This window comes from Eptatretus burgeri, chromosome 7 (assembly GCF_056783735.1).
Source record: "Eptatretus burgeri isolate ZD-2024b chromosome 7, Ebu_testis_v1, whole genome shotgun sequence".
NCBI classification, from domain to species: Eukaryota; Metazoa; Chordata; class Myxini; order Myxiniformes; family Myxinidae; genus Eptatretus; species Eptatretus burgeri.
Genome location: NC_140967.1, coordinates 97,973,017 through 97,992,465, shown reverse-complemented (window position 1 = coordinate 97,992,465; position 19,449 = coordinate 97,973,017). Strand labels below are relative to the sequence as shown.

General features: G+C 49.5%; 1 protein-coding gene across 4 annotated transcripts in view; it reads left to right on the top strand.

The window, feature by feature from the left end:
• The window catches only part of LOC147023870 (presenilin-1-like), a 44,820-nt gene extending 26,315 nt beyond the window's left edge, over positions 1–18,505 (top strand). For 3 of the 4 annotated variants that reach the window (XM_085889756.1, XM_085889755.1, XM_085889753.1), the window contains exons 7-11: positions 11,398–11,496; positions 15,557–15,652; positions 15,769–15,957; positions 16,123–16,241; positions 16,827–18,505. In XM_085889756.1, the coding sequence (XP_085745882.1) occupies positions 11,398–11,496; positions 15,557–15,652; positions 15,769–15,957; positions 16,123–16,241; positions 16,827–16,982 (659 nt within the window). In that variant the 3' untranslated portion in view covers positions 16,983–18,505. The remainder of the gene's footprint in view (positions 1–11,397; positions 11,497–15,556; positions 15,653–15,768; positions 15,958–16,122; positions 16,242–16,826) is intronic. The other variant, XM_085889757.1, reaches the window with a different exon arrangement.
• Positions 18,506–19,449: the final 944 nt, after the last annotated feature.

Here is a 19,449-nt window from a genome sequence, read left to right as displayed (position 1 = left end):
TGGAGGAAAAGACGAAGCGAAGCGGGAGAACAGTTCAACAATAAAGCACATTTATTCGCGACGAACGGAAAGCACACAAATACAATTCCACCAAATGCACACAAAAAAAAGAAAACACAATTCCATTTACACAAAAAGCAAACATAAAAGTGAAAACACAGTGCAGAGCTAATACCGACTACCGAGCACACGGCAACACTTATACAATTCTACTTCACAGACGGCGCCGACAACACATACCCAAAACCAAGGAAAAGAAATACCTCAAGAATGAGGCGGCCTGAGGCCGAGACCGGGTCGGGCCTACCCGTCTGGTGATGAGACGCGGAGCGGCGATGGCGCTTCTCTCCGCGGGCCTCGCGGACAGTGTCAGGCAGGGGGGTGGGAAAAGGGGCCCCCTTGGTCGCACTATCTCAGCGCGGGGGGAAACAGGAGGGGGTTGCTGATGCTCGGGGTATAGAGGATCTTTATTATCCCTGGTGTGCGTCTCCACCTCGGCCAGGTCGCGCTGCCGGCCTCCCTCGGGCGTGCAGCTCCTGGCACCGACGCGAGCACCCCCTCGTCCGACTCTCTTCAGCTTCTCCAGCCACTGCAGGCTTCGGGCTCCAGTCTTCTTTCGTTCTCGTTCTCGTTCGTTCCGACTCGTTCTCGTTTGCGACTCTCTTCTGACTGACGAACACCGTCCTTTTATCCCCCCGTAACTTCGCCTTTGACCCCCTCCCTTTGACCTTTCACCTCGCTCCCCATTGGCCCGAGAAAAAGTGGGCGTGAAGGCTTTTTGATCCACAAATTTGCATATACCGATCGTTCTGGAGGCGGGGCCAAATCGCCCCTCGCTCACCGATTGGACGGCAAAAAGTGGGCGTGTGTCGTTTTTGATCCGTTTTTGAAGCACAAAATCCGTGATTTTGTACACGCTGTTCGACGCGCGTTCTGCATGAGTCCAACACCGGTACCCACAGCGGGGCAAGAACGGTGGCGATGCTCCGGTGGCGAGGTGTGACGGGAAGGTCGTGGCGGTTGTGGTGAAGCGGCGTTGTGGTTGGTGGTTGATGTTGTGGTTGTGATCATGGCGGTTGGTCCAAAATAAAGATAGTAAAAGAAAAACGGCTATCCTGAAGAGTCGCAGCACGTATAAATGACATGTATTCCCACTAGACAACGGGTTTGGGCCTAACTACACATGCACTTACCGAGATACCTCACCTAAGGGACCTGAATGGTGGTTTGCGAATCTGGTAACCACAACACTACCCCCTTCCCTTTTTACAGACTCGTCCCGAGTCGTCAAATTTTCGTGTGCCATCATGTGTAGTTTTCCCCTAGTACATTTTACCTACGGATCCCTGAGTGCGACATTCATGGTATTCGTGTCCCCAAAATAAATAACCTAAGGGCTGCGTAACTATCTAAACAAACTCACTCATACGGACGACTTAAATAAAATTGCCGGCGCTAAGACATACATGCCGGGGGCGCACTCATATTTACAGTACATCTTACCTTACTTACAAATTTTACACTAAACTATGGCCCAGGATCATTGAACTCTGCAAAAAGAAAGCAGTTAGCAGGGAGCCAGGCTGCCCGCATGCAGTCTCTGGCTCAAAACAATGCAGGTGACAGGGAACGTGGCTGGCTGCTCACACGCAGTCCAAGGCCTTCCCTTTTGAACTGAACACAGTGAACCACAACGGTGCATGGGCCGCACAAACGTAGTCTCCGTGCCAGCTCAAGTGGCACACGCAATGAGCACAACGAATGGATGCATGAACACAAACACGGTGCACGGGCCGCCACTGCAGGCCCGTGTTGTAGCTGCCAACAGGGCAGTTCTCGCAGCTTGCAAACTGTTGCCTTGATCCTGGCGCACATGGCAATGAACAGGGGGGGGGCAAAGCAAAATTGAACGGGGCTGGTGAACGTGGGCAGTGGGCATGGCATGGCAAAGGCAGCAGGCAAACACAGCCCGCAGAAGAAGGCCGCTGCAGGCAAACACAGCCCGCAGATGAACTGGCCGGCACAGGCCTTGAAGTACAGCAGCTGCAGACGAAGTGGCCGGCACAGGCCTTGAAGCAAAACACGGCCAGCCGATGAAGTTGGCCAGCCTTTGCCGTTCAATGGAGGTTGGTGGAGGGAGTGCGGTGGTGCTGGCCACTTGGAGGGCGGGCTCGGACCTACCTACCTGTCTCCCTCCCAACCTATCGCCTTTGCCTGTCACTGTACATACCCACTCCCTTAATTTGTCAAACCCCAATTTAGCCCCAACTTATTTTTTTGTTGTTTTTATTTTTACTTCCCCACTATAAATCGTCCCCTAACCCCCTTTATCGTCCTTGTTCGGCTAACCTATTCTGTCACCTAGCCTACTCCCAACCCCTACGGTCCCTTCCCGGAGGGGAATAAGGGAGAGCTAACGTCCTGTGCCGAGGCCCAACGAAGCCTCAGAATGGCCTCCCCAGAGTTCGGCGATCTAACCCAAAGTGGGTCCAGCGGCCCACAACGAGAGCGAGGGGATGGATGGTGCGGAGGGGTACATCACCTAATCTATCCTAACCATTTAACTGTTAAACTACCCCGGGGCTTTCAACAAGCGCCTCTCGCTTAAACTATTGGTTCTAACAACCCAGATTCCCGTCGCCTGTGTTGGTGTCCTCACAATTTCGGGCCTCGCCCCCCAATTTTCTCTCCGTGCCCTCACACGGTCTCCTGGCTGGGACACGTGGCTCCCTTTGGCAGGCACGACCCTCTGCCGATTCTCCCGCTATGGCACCCCCGGGCACTACACTGCCTCCGAGCCTACCAGCTCCCTAACACCGGGGAGTGCCCCCCATGGCACCTCCCCTGAAACGCACACGTGGCAGGCCGGCCTCCCGGGCCCCTTTCCGAGGGTCACCCGTGCCCACAACACTGCCCACGCGGCTAATGGCGCCCGGGCCCCCGCACCAAGCAGGCGCACCCGTGCCCACTACGCTATCCCGGCCCCCCATGGGCCCTTGGCCTACCGCGGCCGACTAGCCTGGTGCCCGGGGTACCCACTCAGCGATACTCACCTTTCGCAGCCACGCTCCCAAGCCCGTCAACAGGGCTCCTGCACCCCTCCAAATGGGTTTCGAGCCTACATTCCCACCAACAGCAAAACGACCTCCATTTTTCAATTTGACTAACCCAGCTAACTCACTTTACTCTGACCCCGGGGTCCCTTGGGCGGGAGTCACTCCTCCCCCCAATCACTCATCGCACCATGCATTCCCCATTCGCTCCATTCACACAGACCCGCTGGCCTCACTCACTCACCAAGCACATGCTTCCAATTTACTCACCAACAACTCTTCAACACACACACCGCTGAACTCTGCCATCCTCCTAACTACATCCCCTAACTAACTCGTGCTCCCACGTCGTCCCTTAAACTACAGCACGTTCCTTTTAACCTACGTAGCTAAGCTACGTCCCCTCTACACATCCTCAAGTCTGTCACTGTCTCCAAATAATCCCATTAATCAATTTCCCAACCTAAATCTGGCTACAATCCCTCTAACTAATCCATTCCACGGACTCCATGAGGACTTACCCCTGCCCCATGAAGTCGGTCTAGCTAAGCTAACCCTTCCCCCTAACTAGTTTCCATCCTGTGCCCCTGGTAAGGGGGGTCTTCCACCCTTTGCCCAGGAATCCTGTGCACCCGAAAGTGAGGCTTGCTTTTTTTTTTTTTTCATGCGCAGCACCTGCGCGGCAACTCAGAGCTCGCGCACTTTGCACCTGCCCGTGACGTCATGCAGCTGCACGTGTTCCTCGTCCCTCCTTGGACGGTGCCATCCGGCAGAGATACCCCTCCTGCCGGATTCCAACCCCACGTGCAGCCATGACGTCACCGTGCGCATAAAAAAAAAAACACAAGCCACACGTCTCGAGGGGTTCCCCACGCGAACACATGTGCTTTGCCCGTTGGAGCTTAACACACACGATCGCGTGGAGAACCCGTCCGGTCCAAATCCATTTACCTGCCTAACCTTGTCCGTCCGCGGGATCGGCAAATCCACCGCGTGCGTTTCCGGACCGGGACTTCACTCTCGCAAGCGAGCACGTGGTGGTCTCGTGCGTTGCACAGCACGAACCGCGTGCTCACTGCTGGGTGAACCCGGCACGGTCCTCGAAACAACTGCAGCCGCTACTCGGCTTTCTCTCCTCTGTCGCCGTCGTCGTCTCCATTCCACCCACGCACACCTGCGTGTTACGACGCACACAGTCCACACCATCACATTCACACCGGGAGATGCGGCTGCGTGCTCCCGCATGCCAACCGACATCTCCCTCACATACCGCTCTCTCACACACACGGTCTCCCTTGCACACAGCGACCTTGCACACGGCCGTTCACTCACGCGTGCCTCACTACTCTCACACCGTGCCTCATCCACACACGCGGGGGCACTCACCCGCGGTACCTCACTCACACACACGGCGACACTCACACACGCGGTCCCCTCCACACACGGTGCCTCACCCACACACGCGGGGGCACTCACCCGCGGTGCCTCACTCACACTCCGTGCCTCATCCACACACGGCGTGCTGGGAAGCACGTACTCCGGCACCATCGCCACCACACCACTCACACGTGGTGCCTCACTCATACCGGCCGCCTCACTCACACACACGGCCTCACTCACACACGGTGCCCCATCCACACCCGGCGTGCTGGGAAGCAAGCACTCTGGCACCATCGCCACCACACCACTCACACACGGGGTCGCTTCCACACACGGGGTCGCTTCCACACACGGTGCCGCACTCACACCTTGCACCACACACACAGGGACAACCACACTGGGGATTCGTGTCCCCACAAGGGTCTCCGGGGCCTCTACACCCCCCAAGCTCTCCGTGCACCTGTCCACAGCACCCCTCCCCTCAACCTCGCAAAGCACGACCGAACTCACCTGGTCGTGACTCGCCTCAAGGGGGCATACTCCCTCCCCTCGTTCCTGGAGGAGGCCATCCAGGTGCTCGCACCGGGTCCCCACCCAGTCCACCAGCTCACCCTCACTATCCTCCACTACCTCCGTGTGTGTGTGTGCGCGTCACTTACCCCATCTTCATCGTGTCGTCTTCCCTCTATTTTTTCTGTCTCCCGTGTCTCTGCCAACTCTTCACCCTTTACCTCCCTTGTCTCAACTATTATTTCTGTTGTCGTCACCTCGTGTCTCGTCTCACACGTTTTGGTCTCCCCATTTAATTTTTCCCTTTCGGTCATCGTCACGACCCTCGCCCAACACGTTCCACGAATTATTTTTTCACCCGCCTCCACCGCGGGCCTGTCAGCCGTTGCACCCCCACCCAGCTCGTTTGCTCCCACACGTGGAGTCGCCATTTTTATCTCCCCGGTCACGGCCTTCATGCCCGCCTGCAGGCTTCGGCCCATGTTCTGCGTCTCACCCCGCAGCTTTTTCATTTCCTCCTTCATGTTTGTTTCCATTCCGTTCATTTTTGTATCCATCTTTTCGTTTATTTGTTGTGTATTCGCATCCATCGTCGTTTTCACTTCATTCATTTTTTTGTTCATTGCCGCCAGCATGGTGCATAGCTGGGCCATGTTGGATGCACTCAGCTGAGCCGTTTCGGCAAGGGTTGGAGAAGGGTCTTGGTGGAGAGGGGGGGGGGGAGGTGTCATACACTGCGGCCGCTGCCGCACCCATTTCAGGTTCTGGGTTCAGTTGGGCGAGTCCGTGTTCCTGCACAATCAACATTTCCTGCTCGGGGATTCCATCCTGGACCATGGACTCTACATTATTACACATATACATTTCTAATACCCCCGGCTCCCGCTCGCCTTGAGACGCCATCTTGCTTCTCGTGAAGGGTTAATTTCGCTCGCTCGTAATTTGGAGGGAATCGGGGGTCGCTTCTCTCACCCCTGGACCGATTCCCGTGAATTTAGCCGGAGACAGGAGAGCCTGTTTTCCTGTTCTCCGATACCAGTGCCGCGAGGAGGGCGATGAATTTGTATCGCACGACCTGACACCAGTGTTGCGGTATTCGCGCCCGCCGGCGTGCGAACGGCCACGTAACTCGAATCGCGGCACGTCGCCCACCGGACGGACAATCCAGTCGTGACCCTCTCGGACTAACGCCGGGAACCAGTCACGGGTGGACCTTTCGGTCTCACCGCGATCGAGCCAATCAGCCCCCGCGTGGGATAGGGTTGCTCGCCAAATTCGAACTACCTAAGTACCCACACGGAGGGTAGACCGGGCGATCGCACCTCGCCGCAGGTCGACTTCGGACACGGGCCACTTAAGCGACCCATTCCGTACTATCAGAATAACCGAGCGGTGTTATCGTCGACCTCGACGGTTCGATTAATTATCGGGCGTATTCAGCCCACTACCAACCCTTTACGTGAAGCAAGATGGGGATTCAATGGAGGAAAAGACGAAGCGAAGCGGGAGAACAGTTCAACAATAAAGCACATTTATTCGCGACGAACGGAAAGCACACAAATACAATTCCACCAAATGCACACAAAAAAAAGAAAACACAATTCCATTTACACAAAAAGCAAACATAAAAGTGAAAACACAGTGCAGAGCTAATACCGACTACCGAGCACACGGCAACACTTATACAATTCTACTTCACAGACGGCGCCGACAACACATACCCAAAACCAAGGAAAAGAAATACCTCAAGAATGAGGCGGCCTGAGGCCGAGACCGGGTCGGGCCTACCCGTCTGGTGATGAGACGCGGAGCGGCGATGGCGCTTCTCTCCGCGGGCCTCGCGGACAGTGTCAGGCAGGGGGTGGGAAAAGGGGCCCCCTTGGTCGCACTATCTCAGCGCGGGGGGAAACAGGAGGGGGTTGCTGATGCTCGGGGTATAGAGGATCTTTATTATCCCTGGTGTGCGTCTCCACCTCGGCCAGGTCGCGCTGCCGGCCTCCCTCGGGCGTGCAGCTCCTGGCACCGACGCGAGCACCCCCTCGTCCGACTCTCTTCAGCTTCTCCAGCCACTGCAGGCTTCGGGCTCCAGTCTTCTTTCGTTCTCGTTCTCGTTCGTTCCGACTCCTTCTCGTTCTCGTTTGCGACTCTCTTCTGACTGACGAACACCGTCCTTTTATCCCCCCGTAACTTCGCCTTTGACCCCCTCCCTTTGACCTTTCACCTCGCTCCCCATTGGCCCGAGAAAAAGTGGGCGTGAAGGCTTTTTGATCCACAAATTTGCATATACCGATCGTTCTGGAGGCGGGGCCAAATCGCCCCTCGCTCACCGATTGGACGGCAAAAAGTGGGCGTGTCGTTTTTGATCCGTTTTTGAAGCACAAAATCCGTGATTTTGTACACGCTGTTCGACGCGCGTTCTGCATGAGTCCAACACCGGTACCCACAGCGGGGCAAGAACGGTGGCGATGCTCCGGTGGCGAGGTGTGACGGGAAGGTCGTGGCGGTTGTGGTGAAGCGGCGTTGTGGTTGGTGGTTGATGTTGTGGTTGTGATCATGGCGGTTGGTCCAAAATAAAGATAGTAAAAGAAAAACGGCTATCCTGAAGAGTCGCAGCACGTATAAATGACATGTATTCCCACTAGACAACGGGTTTGGGCCTAACTACACATGCACTTACCGAGATACCTCACCTAAGAGACCTGAATGGTGGTTTGCGAATCTGGTAACCACAACAATATGTTCTTGAGGTGAGAGTTGGAACTCTGAATGTTGGGACGATGACTGGCAAAGGGCGAGAGTTGGCTGATATGATGGAGAGAAGAAAGGTGGACACACTGTGTGTACAAGAGACCAAGTGGATGGGGAGTAAGGCTAGGAGCATTGGAGGTGGTTTCAAACTGTTCTACCATGGTGTGGATGGGAGGAGAAATGGTGTCGGGGTAATCCTGAAGGAAGATTATGTCAAGAGGGTATTGGAGGTGAGGAGAGTGTCTGACCGAGTGATGAGTGTGAAGTTGGAAATTGAAGGGGTGATGATGAATGTCATCAGTGCATATGCCCCGCATATGGGGTGTGAGATGGAGTATAAAGAAGATTTCTGGAGTGAGTTAGATGAAGTGGTGGAGAGTGTATCCAAGGATGAAAGAGTGGTGATTGGAGCAGATTTCAATGGGCATGTTGGGGAAGGGAATAAAGAGAATGAGGAGGTGATGGGTAGGTACGGTCTCAACAAGAGAAATGTGGAAGGGCAAATGGTGGTAGAGTTTGCAAAAAGAATGGAAATGGCAGTGGTAAATACGTATTTCAAGAAGAAGGAGGAACACAGGGTGACATACAAGAGTGGAGGAAAGTGCACACAGGTGGATTACATCTTAAGCAGGAGATGCAACCTGAAAGAGATTAGTGACTATAAGGTGGTGGCAAGGGAGAGTGTAGCTCGACAGCATCGATTGGTGGTCTGTAGGATGACTTAAGAGGTGAGGTTGAGGAAGAGAGTGAGGGCTGAACCAAGGACCTGATGGAGGAAGACTGTTGCGTGAAATTTAGGGAAGAGGTGAGACAGGCGTTGGATGGTGGTAAAGATTGGTGGGATGATTGGGCAACTACAGCAGAAGTTGTGAGGGAGATAGCTAGGAAGGTACTTGGTGTGACATCTGGACAGAGGAAGGAAGATAAGGAGACTTGGTGGTGGAATGAGGAAGTACAGGAAAGTATAAGGAAGAAGGGGTTGGCGAAAAAGAAGTGGGATAGTCAGAGAGATGGAGAAAGTCGGCAGGAGTACAAGGAGTGGCGGCGAAAGGCAAAGAGAGAGGTGGCAAAGGCCAAGGAAAAGGCATATGACGAGCTGTATGAGAAGTTGGATACAAAAGAAGTGGAAAAGGATTTATACCGATCGGCAAGACAGAGGGACCGAGCTGGGAAGGATGTGCTGCAGGTTAAGGTAATGAAAACCGTAAATGGGAATGTGCTGACGAGCGAGGAGAGTGTGTTGAGAAGGTGGATGGACTACTTTGAGGAGCTGATGAATGGAGAAAAAAAGAGAGAGAGAGAGAGAGAGAGAGAGAGAGAGAGAGAGAGAGAGAGAGAGAGAGAGATAGAGATAGAGATAGAGATAGAGATAGAGATAGAGATAGAGATAGAGATATGGAAGAGGTGGAAGAGGTGGAGATAGTGAATCTGGAAGTGGGGTGGATCAGTAAGGATGAAGTGAGGACTGCTATGAAGAAGATGAAAAGTGGAAAGGCGGTTGGCCCAGATGGTATACCAGTGGAGGCATGGAAGTGCTTAGGAGAGATGGCAGTGGGGTTGTTAACCAGATTGTTTAATAAAGTCTTGGAAAGTGAGAGGATGCCGGAGGAGTGGAGATTAAGTGTACTGGTTCCGATTTTCAAGAATAAGGGTGATGTGCAGAGCTGTGGAAATTACAGAGGGATAAAGTTGTTAAGCCACACCATGAAGTTGTGGGAAAGAGTAGTGGAAGCTAGGTTGAGAGGAGAGGTGATGATCTGTGAGCAGCAATATGGTTTATGCCAGGAAAGAGCACCACTGATGCAATGTTTGCTTTGAGAATGTTGATGGAGAAGTATAGGGAAGGCCAGAAGGAGTTACAATGTGTGTTTGTGGATTTCGAGAAAGCTTATGATAGGGTGCCAAGAGAGGAGTTGTGGTATTGTATGAGGAAGTCGGGAGTGTTGGAGAAGTATGTGAGGATCGTGCAGGATATGTATGAGGACCGTGTGACAGGGGTGAGGTGTGCGGTAGGAATGACGGACCGGTTTAAGGTTAAAGTGGGATTGCACCAAGGATCGACTCTGAGCCCTTTCCTGTTTGCAATGGTGATGGACAGGTTGACGGACGAGATCAGACTGAAGTCCCCATGGACAATGATGTTCGCGGATGACATCATGTTCTGTAGGGAGAGTAGGGAGCAGGCTGAGGCGAGCCTCGAGAGGTGGAGGTACGCACTGGAGAGAATGGGAATGATAGTCAGTCGGAGTAAGGTGGAGTACATGTGCGTAAATGAGAGGGAGGGTGGTGGTATGGTGCGGTTGCAAGGAGTTGAGGTGGGGAAGGTGGATGGGTTTAAATACTTGGGATCAACTGTCCAAAGTAACGGATAGTGTGGGAGAGAAGTGAAAAAGAGAGTGCAGGCAGGATGGAGTGGTTGGAGAAGAGTTGCAGGAGTGATTTGTGACAGAAGGGTAGCTGCAAGAGTGAAGGGGAAAGTATACAAGACGGTAGTGAGACCAGCTATGTTGTATGGTTTGGAGGCGGTGGCACTAACAAAAAGACAGGAAGCGGAGCTGGAGGTGGCAGAGTTAAAGATGCTGCGATTCTCGTTGGGAGTGACGAGGATGGACAGGATAAGGAATGAGTACATTAGAGGGAAAGCGCGGGTAGGATGGTTTGGAGACAAAGTGAGAGAGGCGAGATTGAGATGGTTTGGACATGTGCTCAGGAGGGAAGCGGAGTATATCGGGAGAAGGATGTTGAAGATGGAGCCGCCAGGCAGGAGGAGAAGAGGAAGGCCAAAGAAGAGGTTCATGGATACGGTGAGGGCGGACATGCGGGTGGTTGGAGTGTCAATGGAAGATGAGGATAGAGCGAAATGGAGACTGTTGATCCGCTGTGGCGACCCCTAACGGGAGCGAGCCTAAAGAAGAAGAAGAAGTTCTTGAGGTCCAAATTTTTGACCTTTACCACTTCAGGAAATGGCTGACCGGAAGTGATTAACCATCCGCTGATTTTAAAGTGCTGATCGAGTCGGATGCGGTGATGCAAAGCAGAAGTCTGAACAATGACTGTGCCAAGTTATTTCAAAAAGTATGTCAGGAAACATGACCTTTCTGTGACCTTTTGACCTCAAAAAACAAGAGGTTTTTACTTTTTGACTCTGTCTGCCATTTTGGTTAAGTTCTGTGAAGATCGGTGTTGAATTGCGAGTTGTAGCTGACAGACAGACAAACAAACATACTCAGGAAACTAATATATTGTATTTGCGGATCTTTGATTTCACAAGAAAAGAAACATAACCGCATAAACATGTTTTTGGTTGATCAAATGTCAAGCTGAGCTTATTCTCTCGTTGAAGTGTTTATGAATGTGTCCATGCGTGTTTTTTTTTAATTTTTTTTTAAGCACCACAAGTTTAACCAATAAGGATATGCAAGCAATCCTGAAATGAATTGCATTCCCACCAAAAGTTAGTGGTTTAACAAATGAAAAGATAATTTTGTGGACTTAAGTCACAAATTCCTCTGACTGAAAAACTACTGCATGAACTTGGGGTATTTTGAGCTGTGTAAATGTCCAGTGTAACTTTCACACTCGACATAAAACGAATCCTCCAATCGGTACTCCCAACATACTGCAGCTTGTCCTCCTTGATACTCTTGAACAGGGCCTTGCATTAAACCATCGTAACGTTTCCCCCCCCCCCCCCTTCCTGCTTCAGACCTTGTGGCAGTGCTGTCTCCAAAAGGACCTCTACGAATGCTGGTGGAGACTGCACAGGAGAGAAATGAGCCCATTTTCCCTGCCCTCATCTACTCGTGTAAGCAAAACCGAATGGGGGAGTACTGCCCCATTGTGTGACACACGTCACGATGTTACAGGGCCGCTTCACGTTTGAGCCTGGACTCTTGTTCATTAAAGGAAGAGAGAGGAATGTTGATTGATCAGTTTGGAGTTGGTAACTTGTAAGAAACAATCATCCTGTGCATGTGACGTGAATGTTTTGATGAAGCAATTGTGTCGTAAACGTCTTCATCACCGAGTTTGATATCTTTGCCTTTTTGGGAATTTTTTCTGTTATCTTTACCCTCGCCCCCCCCCCCCAATGACGACTGTCTTCTTCTTCTTCCTCTTTCGGCTTGCTCCCGCTAGGGGTCGCCACAGCGGACCAACTGTCTCCATTTTGCTCTATCCTCCACATCTTCCATTGACACTCCAACCACCCGCATGTCCGCCCTCACCGCATCCATGAACCTCTTCTTTGGCCTTCCTCTTCTCCTCCTGCCTGGCGGCTCCATCTTCAACATCCTTCTCCCGATATACTCCGTTTCCCTCCTGTGCACATGTCCAAACCATCGCAATCTCGCCTCTCTCACTTTGTCTCCAAACCGTCCTACCTGCGCTGTCCCTCTAATACACTCATTTCTTATCCTATCCATCCTCGTCACTCCCAACGAGAATCGCAGCATCTTTAACTCTGCCACCTCCAGCTCTGCTTCCTGTCTTTTTGTTAGCGCCACCGCCTCCAAACCATACAACATAGCTGGTCTCACTACCGTCTTGTATACTTTCCCCTTCACTCTTGCAGCTACCCTTCTGTCACAAATCACTCCTGCAACTCTTCTCCACCCACTCCATCCTGCCTGCACTCTCTTTTTCACTTCTCTCCCACACTCTCCGTTACTTTGCACAGTTGATCCCAAGTATTTAAACCAATCCACCTTCCCCACCTCAACTCCTTGCAACCGCACCATACCACCACCCTCCCTCTCATTTACGCACATGTACTCCGTCTTTCTCCTACTGACCAACATTCCCCTTCTCTCCAGTGCGTACCTCCACCTCTCAAGGCTCGATTCAGCCTGCTCCCTACTCTCCCTACAGATCATGATGTCATCCGCGAACATCATGGTCCATGGAGACTCCAGTCTGATCTCGTCCGTCAACCTGTCCATCACCATTGCAAACAGGAAAGGGCTCAGAGTCGATCCTTGGTGCAATCCCACTTTAACCTTAAACCGGTCCGTCATTCCTACCGCACACCTCACCGCTGTCACACTGTCCTCATACATATCCTGCACGATCCTCACATACTTCTCCACCACTCCCGACTTCCTCATACAATACCACAACTCCTCTCTTGGCACCCTATCATAAGCTTTCTCTAAATCCACAAACACACAATGTAACTCTTTCTGGCCTTCCCTATACTTCTCCATCAACATTCTCAAAGCAAACATCGCATCAGTGGTGCTCTTTCCTGGCATAAACCCATATTGCTGCTCACAGATCGTCACCTCTCCTCTCAACCGAGCTTCCACTACTCTTTCCCACAACTTCATGGTGTGGCTTAACAACTTTATCCCTCTGTAATTTCCACAGCTCTGCACATCACCCTTATTCTTGAAAATCGGAATCAGTACACTTAATCTCCACTCCTCCGGCATCCTCTCACTTTCCAAGACTTTATTAAACAATCTGGTTAACAACCCCACTGCCATCTCTCCTAAGCACTTCCATGCCTCCACTGGTATTCCATCTGGGCCAACCGCCTTTCCACTTTTCATCTTCTTCATAGCAGTCCTCACTTCATCCTTACTGATCCACCCCACTTCCAGATTCACTATCTCCACCTCTTCCAACCTTCTCTCTCTCTCATTTTCTTCATTCATCAGCTCCTCAAAGTACTCCATCCACCTTCTCAACACACTCTCCTCGCTCGTCAGCACATTCCCATTTGCGTCCTTTATCACCCGAACCTGCAGCACATCCTTCCCAGCTCGGTCCCTCTGTCTTGCCAATCGGTATAAATCCTTTTCCCCTTCTTTTGTATCCAACTTCTCATACAGCTCATCATATGCCTTTTCCTTGGCCTTTGCCACCTCTCTTTTTGCTTTTCGACGCCACTCCTTGTACTCCTGCCGACTTTCTTCATCTCTCTGACTATCCCACTTCTTTTTAGCCAACCCCTTCTTCCTTATACTTTCCTGTACTTCCTCATTCCACCACCAAGTCTCCTTATCTTCCTTCCTCTGTCCAGATGTCACACCAAGTACCTTCCTAGCTATCTCCCTCACAACTTCTGCTGTCGTTGCCCAATCATCCCACCCATCTTTACCACCATCCAACGCCTGTCTCACCTCCTCCCTAAATTTCACGCAACAGTCTTCCTCCTTCAGCTTCCACCATCTGGTCCTTGGTTCAGCCCTCACTCTCTTCCTCAACCTCACCTCTAAAGTCATCCTACAGACCACCAATCGATGCTGTCGAGCTACACTCTCCCCTGCCACAACCTTACAGTCACTAATCTCTTTCAGGTTGCATCTCCTACTTAAGATGTAATCCACCTGTGTGCACTTTCCTCCACTCTTGTATGTCACCCTGTGTTCCTCCTTCTTCTTGAAATACGTGTTTACCACTGCCATTTCCATTCTTTTGCAAACTCTACCACCATTTGCCCTTCCACATTTCTCTTGTTGAGACCGTACCTCCCCATCACCTCCTCATCCTCTTTATTACCTTCCCCAACATGACCATTGAAATCTGCTCCAATCACCACTCTTTCATCCTTGGATACACTCTCCACCACTTCATCTAACTCACTCCAGAAATCTTCTTTATATTCCATCTCACACCCCATATGTGGGGCATATGCACTGATGACATTCATCATCACCCCTTCAATTTCCAACTTCACACTCATCACTCGGTCAGACACCCTCCTCACCTCCAATACCCTCTTGACATGATCTTCCTTCAGGATTATCCCGACACCATTTCTCCTCCCATCCACACCATGGTAGAACAGTTTGAAACCACCTCCAATGCTCCTCGCCTTACTCCCCATCCACTTGGTCTCTTGTACACACAGTATGTCCACCTTTCTTCTCTCCATCATATCAGCCAACTCTCGCCCTTTGCCAGTCATCGTCCCAACATTCAGAGTTCCAACTCTCACCTCCACACTTCTGCCCTTCCCCCTCTCCCACTGCCTCCGGACTCGCCTTCCCCGTCTCCTTCTCCTCCTTCGCCCAGCAGTAGCACAATTTCCACTGGTACCCTGCTGACCACCGGTACCGGTGGCGGTCGTTGGTAACCCGGGCCTCGACCGATCCGGTATGGAAATTCGTTTTGTTGTCCGCATAATGATTTGGCATAGGTTTTTACGCCGGATGCCCTTCCTGACGCAACCCTGGTCGCCTCTTACGACACACAGGGATATGGTACACCTATTCTAACCGGGGCATACACCGGGCCCAGTACAACTGGTGCTCATTTCGCCGACCTCGGAAGGATGGCAGGCTGAGTCAACCCCCTGGTGTTTTCTACTTGGTTTATATATATTTATATATATATATATAGATACATATATATATATATATAGATACATATATATATATATATATATATATATATATATACACATTATATATATATACACATTATATATATATATATATATATATATATATATATATATACATATACATACATATATTAATTCAGTGTCCCAACGGGGCTTGAACTCAGGACCTCTTGGGTCCCAAGCCACTGCCCTTACCACTGCGCCAACACCAGGCTCAATGACGACTGTGTGGATTTATATTTATTATTTAATATATTTATTAATTTTGCATTGTAAAATCTTTATGCACTCTTGTTGCCTCATTTCCATTCTTTGGCATTATTTGAATTTCATTTGCTGTCCTAATTTGATTCCCCTCTTACACATGTATGTAATATGTGAACGGTCATAAATGAGATGACAAAGTTGTAATCGGTCTTGCTTTGGATTTTGCGGATTTTGCTAATTTGCATTATCTCTACCTGTGGGCCAGATTCTTTTTATTTTTCAAAAACGTGTTTTTTTTTTTTTGTAGCCACAATGGTTTGGCTCGTCAACATGGCTGATCGAAACTCACAAGCTCAGGGAAATTCCCGACAACCCTTGAGGGACCTGCAGCAAGTCACCGCTGGTGTGTTCACTTGCATGCCAAACTTCTTTTGATTCATAAGTCTATTTTACAGAGCCGTAATGTAATGGGGATTAATTGTTTGTGCTGCTTGTAAGCTTTTGGTTGTATCGTGTCAGGAACAGACAGCTTGACGGAAGGGGCACAGAATGCTGAAAGTCATGCACAGGACAGTGGACACCATGATCTCCAATCTGAAAGACGTCAACAGAACCCGTCAGCTGGTACGGATACGCAAGAACCAGCCACAGGGCAAGTCTTGGACTCTGTAGAAGAGCGTGCTCCACTCCCTGATTCTGACGAAGAGCGTAAGTGAACAATATTGTCTCTAGAATCGTGACTTCGAAAGATCCAGTTCGCTTGACAGGTTTCTAATCTAGTACATTGTGTAGTGCTCTCAACGGTATTTTAGAAGATCTTGCTCGGACACACGAACGTTAATTTTCCATCCTGGTTTACGTGGCCATGTGCAGGTGGGGTGAAGTTGGGCCTCGGAGATTTCATTTTCTACAGTGTACTCGTTGGTAAAGCTTCAGCAACGGCAAGTGGAGATTGGAACACGACCCTTGCCTGTTTTGTGGCCATCATTATCGTAAGTCCGCTTTGGGAGAGGCAGTGGAAGTTTGCAAATTTCCCAGTATCTTGACTTCTCACTGACTGGTTAATGGAGCAGATGAAGCATTTTTTTTTTTGGACAAGAAAGGCATCGTTGTCGGATGGATCGATGTCTATTTTGATTTGTGTAATCTATCTTAATTGAATTGGCCTTGTTGGTGTCTGCCTCGCCGTGCTGAATGAGTGTCTAAGTTGCCATCTCGGATATCGTGTTTGTTTGTCAATTGTCTACGAATGTTTGTCGTTAACGTCGAAGTACCTAATGTTTTTATCCTACGTGCAAGTTGCACGTGTGTGCACAGCTCCTTCATGATCCATGTTGGGGAAAAAAAAAAATGAACAAAAGTGTTCCAAATCCTCATTTTTGCTAAAACCTGAGCTTGATGCTTTAACTTATGAATCGATGTTCGCTTGAGCTGTGTCAACGTAGATATGCAGCATGGGAAGGGATTTTTCATGTGTTGAATTTTTTTTTTCATGCCTTTAACTTGATAACCCAACGATTCACCCCGTTCGATGTTTGTTGGCGAAACGTGGGGCTAATGGAAGGTTTTATGTGCAGGGTCTTTGCCTCACTTTATTGCTGCTGGCAATCTTCAAAAAGGCCTTGCCAGCTCTTCCCATCTCGATCACCTTTGGCCTTGTCTTTTACTTCGCCACCGACAACCTGGTGCGACCATTCATGGATCGGCTGGCCTTTCACCAATATTACATATAGCTCGCCGTGGACTTCGAGTCATGTCAAGATGTCAGGAACCTTTTACTGCAATCATGCAGTACTTCGCGTTAGAAACTTTTGTCAATGTGGTGTACATAGTCAAAGTAGTTTGACTTGCTTGCCTTCTCTTGGTATCCATGGAACCTCGCATTGTTGGAATTTTCTTTCACCCTTCGATATGGGTATTTAGAACCATGACCATTGTTCCTCAGACATGAAAAAGTCCAAATCTTCGCATTGTAATCCGTAGGAAATGTGTTTTGTATTAGCAGAAAAGTGATTATAGCATTAGTTTAAATGTACAGAATTTCTGAAAAGCGCAAAAAGGTGTTTTTTTGTCTTTGTTTGTTTTTGGCACATCTTCAGAATTTGTCAATTATGAGAAAATATTACTTCTGGCATTTTGGCCATGGGGCAGCCTTCATTGGTTGCAATGCAAGAAGCTTGTGCCTATTCTTTCTGGAGGAGGCAAAGGATGGTGTTGTCGCTTTTAACTGGGGGTGCAAGGTGCTTACCAAAAAATCTGAACCGAGAATCCTGCTTGGCCACAGCACTTTTTGTTTTTCCTTTCACCACATTGGTAGTACGGCAATGTCCTTCCACCTTATAGATGTTAAGTTTTGTGTGCATTTTTCCCAATAGCTGCTTTATAGCTTCCTTGACGAGCATGGGTTTCACAATTGAACAACGAAGAAGAGCAATGACGTTTCTCAGAGTGTGAAACGACACGATGGTTCTTTGTTTGTCAATTGCAGAATTGGTTCTGCGTGGGAATACGTTCACAGAACTTCACATCAATGCCACAGTGATGCGACCTCTCAGATGAAAGGGCAAAACGACACCGGTCACGTGATCAAAAGGTAGTCCGATTGATCTCACATGATCACTTGGCGTGCATAAGACGCTTTTGGAATGCTTCTTGAGGATCGAATTGATCAAACCCAAATGGAATGTGGCACGCGTTGGTGATGCATTCAGTTGGCCCCAACCTACACTGTTGACTCGATCGATTATGATGTCATCAATACCGTTCTTGATTTGCAAAGTTTTATTTTCGTTTTAATCCAGATATAATACGAGCGAAACAATATTGCGTAACCATGTCGCTTGCGAAAAGTGAATCGGCTTGCGATACTTTGATTAATTGACTGTTTTGTACATTTCCTGTCCAATTGAAGTCTTGTTAAGCAGCACTGGAAATACCACATCTTACCCACACTTCAAAACTAGTCCACTTATTATCATCAACTCACTTGAGGAGGATCTGGTAGTTGGTTTGCTGGACTTGAGAGAATATTGCACCTTTCCTCCTCTCTGGAAAGGTATCTGATATTATCTTTGGGAAGAACAGTACAATGCTGCACATGCAACTCATGTAGTCCCCGATGAAGGCCACTCTGTGACTAAAACAGAAAGCATTAATTTCAAAAACCTTTTTTGACTTTTATATTTGCTTCACTTTTGTGTTATCAACCACACACCATTGGAGGATAAAGCAAGCTGACCAATTCCCATCTTAACAAGTGTAGTGTCTTTTTTTTGCACTCTTTTGGATTTCTTTTTGTGTGTGTAGGTTGCCCTTTGTGTCTGAAGGCCATTCACATCAAATTGTTTGTAGTGCAGAAACTGCTACCCTGAAAGTAACTACATTCTAAACCCCCTCCACATCAACGAAAATGTCCGCAACAGCACCATAGTGGCTTTTGATGTGAAGAGACTTACGAAGGAGTACTTTAAGCTGCTACCTGCTCTGCTTCAACAACATAGCAACATTAGAGTAATGGCAATGCGAATGGCTCCTCTATTTAACGCAGACATTTGATGCGGAATGATAAAGGTGAGAGTTCATTTTACACCTAACCACTTGCGTGCCACTCGCATGGTGGTATTCGGCAAACTGTGCCTGACTGGTAACCTAGCGACAAATACGGAGAAGGTCCGGTTGCTGTGAGTGGGGCCCAGTTAATTTGATGCAGAAATTTCATGAGTTTGACACGATGTTTTCAAGGCAAAGTGAACGGGTTTACGACGGAGTTCCACTATGTTGCTCCACTGGAGTATCACCCGGAGAGTTGATGTGAAGAGGGCTTCAAGATGACCAGACCACTTATTCCCTCATGTCCAGACAGGAATGTAATTTGTTCAGGATGGCAGCACTAAATTGCCTACTCTGCATGAAGGACACTGTGGGATCTTCAACATCCACTATCTAATGCTCACGGACAGGACACCCATTTTAATATCCATCCAAGGGAAACCGCACACTTTGATGCATCCACCCTGCCTGTGAAACACCAGAATGACAGTGTATAGCTGGATTGGGATTTAAACCCAGGCTCCACAGCTCAGGTGAGTGTGCATACCTCTCGGCTACCTTGCCAGCCCACACTTTAATTCAATATACAGCACAGTTATGATGCAATATGGGATGTTCAAAATAACGTGATCGCCCCACTATGCATCAGTG